At 29.1% G+C, this 5762-nt stretch overlaps 1 protein-coding gene across 1 annotated transcript; it reads right to left on the bottom strand.

The window, feature by feature from the left end:
• Window positions 1–504: 504 nt before the first annotated feature.
• LOC111389542 (40S ribosomal protein S5-like) lies at window positions 505–2956 on the bottom strand. The gene is made up of 4 exons (XM_023014471.1): window positions 2691–2956; window positions 1506–1777; window positions 868–1071; window positions 505–759 (listed from the first exon to the last, which is right to left on the bottom strand). The coding sequence occupies exons 1-4, from the start codon at window positions 2784–2786 to the stop codon at window positions 705–707; spliced, it is 627 nt and encodes a 208-aa protein (XP_022870239.1). The 5' UTR covers window positions 2787–2956; the 3' UTR covers window positions 505–704.
• Between the last annotated feature and the right edge of the window lie 2806 nt (window positions 2957–5762).

Below are 5762 nucleotides of genomic sequence, written 5' to 3'. Positions count from 1 at the left end.
CATAAAATTTTTGATTTGTGACCAAAAAATAATAAGTGACTAATTAAATTATTAATATATGACCAAATTGTATAAATATGTAACCTAAATATATTTAATTAATTAATTAAATTATAAAATATATTTTAATAAAAATCTGATTTTTAAAATTTAAAACTTATTTTTTTAATTTTGAAATATGTCATACTTAATTTCTTAATTATGAAATTTTCTCTTTAAATATTCTTCAAAGACTCTTTGAAGTATTGAAGACCACCCACAAGTTGGGCATTATTGTTATTGCATTTGTAAAGTCTTGATTCATATTCCGTCGCTTGGTATAGATTAACTAGATCATTTAATCCTTGTAATACTTTGCTTTGTATGCCAGGAATAGTACCAATTTTTTATCAATACAAATTAGTTACCTAAATAAAAATAATAAAAAATAATAAAATAATAAAAAATAAAAAAAGGGAAGAAGAAGAAGATGGGGAGAGACAGAGAGAGAGAGACAGACAGAGAAGCACAATAAACTCAAAATGTTAACCAAAAACTGATGTCACAGCAAAAACAATTCGCCTAAATATCCATTCCTCAAACAAAGTTTGGTTTAAACAACACGGAAACAAAGTAACAATCATCATATTACATGGCTTTACTGAAGAAACTTGTTTTGAAATAAGGTCTTTAAAATTAACCCTTGAAACACTAATAAACCTCTCTCAACGATTGGCCTTGGCCACTCTCTCAATCTCGTCTTTTTTCTTGATAGCATAGCTGCAAGTGCAAAAAATAAAAATAAAAAGAAAAAGAAAAAGAAAAATCAGTGAATCATAACTTTGTTAGAATGGCAAGTGAATTTACAAAAGGGACTCTCTTTCTCACCTGTTAGAAGACCCTTTAGCAGCATTGATGAGTTCATCAGCAAGGCATTCAGCTATGGTTTTGATATTTCTGAAAGCACTCTCCCTAGCACCAGTTGTAAGAAGATATACGGCTTGATTGACACGGCGAAGAGGTGATATATCAACAGCTTGACGTCTCACAACACCAGCAGAACCAATTCTGGTTGCATCTTCTCTTGGTCCACTGCAAAGTAAGCAAATGTTCATACTACTAATAATTATATTTCACAAAGCTTGTGTACAAAAGAATATTAGCTATTCCCCGAATGTGATAACAATTAAAAATAATACTAACATCAATACTTCAATTCCAAGGAAGATGCCTCTGCTTAGTTATTATCGTTATTAAATTCTGAAAAGGATTCATACACAACCTTGTCATATCTCGAATCCTGAAATTAAGTTGAATGAAACTAAAAAGGGTACCCATAACAGAGAATTGTTGGGCAGGTTAGAGTCACATAAGTATCATATATTTTAATTAACCACAGTGCAGAATTTATTCTTCAACATACAAATCTGCAAAAGTGTCTATGAAACAGATATTTCAAGCTTTTGTTTCACAAGAAGAAAAGTTCAATAAATAAAGAGAACAGGACAAATTTTTTTCCTGTGTACCTGTTGATCACAGCATCAACAATAACTTGAATTGGGTTCTGGTCTGTTAGCAAGTGGATAATTTCCATTGCATGCTTAATAATACGGACAGCCATCAGTTTCTTTCCATTGTTACGCCCATGCATCATCAATGAATTGGTTAGTCTCTCAACAATTGGGCACTGGGCCTTCCTAAACCGCTTGGCTTGGTACCTCCCAGCAGTGTGGGGCATGAAGGTCGGATGCTTGGCAGCAGTTGCAGTGATGTAATCCTCAACAGAAATGTCACTGATCTGTTAAAGAAACAAAAAATAGAAAATTTGAAGTTTTAAACCATTCCAAAATAATTAAATCAATTAGGTTTCTATTGCAAGAATCCTTTCAGACGTCTAAAAGTTTTCAATAAGTTACATAAGAAATGCCTCTGTTACACATTTATCAGACAAAACTATGACGAGATCTTTCAATGGAAAAGCATAAAGGAAAACCTTGACTTTAATCCCAAAGTGAAAGCAGAAAAGAACGAAATTAATCACTCAATAGTTGATCATAATAAGTTAACAAATTAAGATGGTTGTAATTTAATGTAAGTTCCATGGATTGCCAGCCTATAACAAAAATGGAATTTTGCTGCATGACCATCAAACATTGTCAAGTTCTTTAATAAATACAGCAATGAGGAGAAACATATTTTTCTTCTTGATGACAGTTTCAATTATATGTCAAAGATTGATACAAACTCAGGAGGATGCATAAATATCACATTGTTTATAGAGTTACTATCCAAACTCAGTTCCATCTATTGAATTCTTAATCGGAAAATATGACACCCACAAAAAGAACATCAAGATTTCTATTTTTCGACTAGATAACCATATAAAAACCGGAATCTAAATTTCTAAGGTCTTCAAGCCGAGAAGTCTAGTAACTTATAAATTGGACATTGTATTTCGAAAATTCCTAATTTGAATCGGAACCCTAAGAAAATACATTCCATAAAAGCCTAATATTTCCTGGATTATATAACATTGCTAATAAATTTCCTATCCATGACAATACAATAATAAACAATGAAATATTTTTGCATCTAATATATCTCAACTTCACAAGAAGAAGATGAGAAAATACAAATATAATCATAAATTACGTTTGCATCAACTCTATAACATGAGATCGAGATTAGAAGATTAGGAATAGAAGTAAAACCTGAACTTCGTCGTATCTCCAGCGATTGAAAAGCAATACTTCACTGTGAACTCTGTCTAGTGGCTCTTGACCGGAAACTTCCACAGAATTCTCCATTTCTGTTTTCTGAGATTTGTGTGTGCGCTTTTGTTCTAATGTGGAGGGGCAGGTGGTACGAGGTGCTACGGGAAACTGCGGTGAGATAGGGATGGAGAAGAAGAAAGAAGTTTAAATATGAAAGAAACCCTAGCTGGAGCGGGGTTTTTTGGTGCTTTGACAAAAATATCCTGTCAATTTGATGGAAATTACTTTTCCACCCGGGTCGTGGAGTTGTTGCAATTTTCAAGTTACTCCATATAATTGCAAAATTTGCATCACTACCCTCAAACTCATAGATTCTTGCAACATAGTCCCCTATCTTTATATCTTGACAATAACTTTTTTGCATTTCATTTATTTAATCGTTAAAAATATAACTTATAAAATAGTTTATACCTTTATTTTCTCTGCGTAAATAAAAAGAAAAAAGAAAAATAATAAACTTCTAACCCACATTAAACAACTCCAGCTCCATGTGTAACTATAACTCTTTTCAGAATACGCTCCTCTAACATTTAAATCACATTGATGGTATGATTTTGCAAAATTACATTCTTCCAACAACAAAGTGGAACATCATGAGCTTCATCATAAATGTAATTGTTAAAACTTTTTCTTTACTTAAAATGTTGTTTACAAATAATGGCTTCTTCATTTTCGGTACTTTTCTTTCATGGACTATTTCTTCAATGCCAAATGGTCGACGGTAAATATTTTTTGTTGATTGAGTGCACCTAAAAGCCTGCTACATGAACCTTGAGAACAATAAAGTGTGAGTTTGGAAAGTTTTCATATTTGGCACCACTGGCGGATCTAGCACCTGACGAGCACCCGCGGTCGCGCGTACTGGATCCGTCGACAGCCAAATTTATTTTTTTTATTTTTTGACAATAGATAAATATTTTAGGTTATATTTCTAATAATACACTTTCTCTCTAAGCATTCTTCTTGCCGAGTTGGTTAGCATTGATTTTTACTTCTTGCATGTCCCAGGTTCGAATCCTCTATAAACTAATTTTTTTTGTACAATTTTTTTAGCTCTACAATTTTTACCAAAAATTGATGGAATGAGGAGATGGGAATTCAAACTTGGAGCTCTTGTTGGAATAATTAAAAGTTTGACCATCATGCCATTCTATGAATTGTGACAATAGAGTTAACAAATTTATATAATTTAGATCTTAGCGTGTTTTAATGCAACAGCAAAAATTTGAACCCGTACTCTTCCTTTGAATTATATAAAACTTGGCAACAATGTCATTTAATGAGTATGGTCTATTCTTATAACAAAATATATATGTTCAATTTCAACAAAATAAATGTTATATTTAAATTTTAGGTCTTGTTTGATTCCCATTTATTTTAGAATATATTTTTCTCTCTTTTATTTTCAACCATATATTTTTTAATAAAATAATATTATACGCAAATTCAAAATTTATCCTTATTTTTAACCACATATTTTCCATCAAATCACTATGCCAAAAAAATACATCAAACGAGCGTGTAATATTTTATTGGACCGACGGTCCACGATCACCCATACTGACTCAAAATCTTGGATCCGCCACTGTTTGGCACGATAGATACTTTAATTATCGCCCCTTCTGAAGCAGATTCCCTATCTCTTAGAAATACTCTACAGTAAAGAAAATGTAATTTTTTAATGTAATTTCAAAAGAAAAAAAAAATGTATTAACAAAGCTAATTGTAGTCATAATCATACTTCTTACTTAAGTTGAAACGTAGTTTTTAAATAAACAAATTAAAAGAGAGAATGCAAGATTTATTGTTTATTTTTGTCACATATGTTTTCACATTAAACTGATTTGGCAACAGTAAATTATTATACTCAATCACAATAAAGCATTTTTTTTCACATCCCATTTAACCATTTTCATACGTCGTTTCACTGCAATGTTACTTCCACTGCAATATTTCTCAATTTTCACACACGACTTCCCTTTATGAAAGTCAATACTATATTATATAATTAAGAAACAAAACTAAATATAAAGATTATTAAAAAAGAAAAAAGAAATTGCAAGTAAAAATAGAAAAAAAATTTATTATAAAGTTTTTAAATTAAATTAAAATGATTTAAAATTAAAAATAAATATTATTTAATTCAATATTAACAGATGTCGTTCTATCATAAAGAATGTATAAATATTATTTTATTAAACAAAATTAAAAAAATAAAATAAAAGAAAGTTTCAAAAATTAAATAAATAATATATAAATACTATTTAATTAATTATTAAAATTGAAAAAATTAAATATTTTTACCATAAAAGAATTAAGAAGTTTTTATATTAAAATATAATAGGAACAAAATTATCCCTCTTTAAAATAAATAAAAATAATAATTTCTCTCCATGGACAGAGAGATAGTCTCCCCTTCCAAAAGAAGAATCACCTCCTTTTGAAAGGAGTGAAATGTCTCCTTTCATAGAGTTTCCTATCCGTGAGATGAAGTCTCACGGAGAGATCATCTCCAATTGGTGGAAAAAAAATTTCTTATCTATTTATTTTTTAGTTTGTTTGGTTGATATCATAGATAATTTTTTTTTCTATTTAATTTTTTTGTGAATTCTTTTCTCTTTATTTATGATAAAAAAAACGTAAGTATAAATATTATTAAAAAAAGGAATTGCAGGCAAAAATAGAAAAAAAATTATTGTAAAGTTTTTAAATTAAACTCCTTATCGTTTAAAATTAAAAATAAATATTATTTAATTCAAATTTAATGAATGTCGTTCTATTATAAAGATTGTATAAAAATTATTTTATTAAACCAAATAAAACAAATAAAATAAAAGAAAGTTACAAAAATTAAATAAATAATATATAAATATTATGTAATTGATTAAAATTGAAAAAAATTAAATTTTACCATAAAAGAATTAAAAAGAAATTTATATCGTATGAACAAAATTATCCATCCTTAAAAAAAATAAAAAATAAAAAGGGGGGGGGGGGGGTGGCCAAAAA

This window comes from Olea europaea, unplaced genomic scaffold, assembly GCF_002742605.1.
Source record: "Olea europaea var. sylvestris unplaced genomic scaffold, O_europaea_v1 scaffold6, whole genome shotgun sequence".
Taxonomy (NCBI): Eukaryota; Viridiplantae; Streptophyta; class Magnoliopsida; order Lamiales; family Oleaceae; genus Olea; species Olea europaea.
Note: the sequence above shows the minus strand (reverse complement) of the source record. Positions and strands in the feature narration are given on the sequence as shown.

Bases quoted from the DNA above. Each gene is read 5' to 3' on its own strand.
- LOC111389542 (XM_023014471.1), bottom strand. From the start codon at position 2,786: ATGGAGAATTCTGTGGAAGTTTCCGGTCAAGAGCCACTAGACAGAGTT. The intron at 1,778-2,690 runs GTTTTACTTCTA...TTTCTTTAACAG, and splicing joins GGAGATACGACGAAGTTCAG to ATCAGTGACATTTCTGTTGA. The intron at 760-867 runs GTGAGAAAGAGA...TTGCACTTGCAG, and splicing joins GCTAAAGGGTCTTCTAACAG to CTATGCTATCAAGAAAAAAG.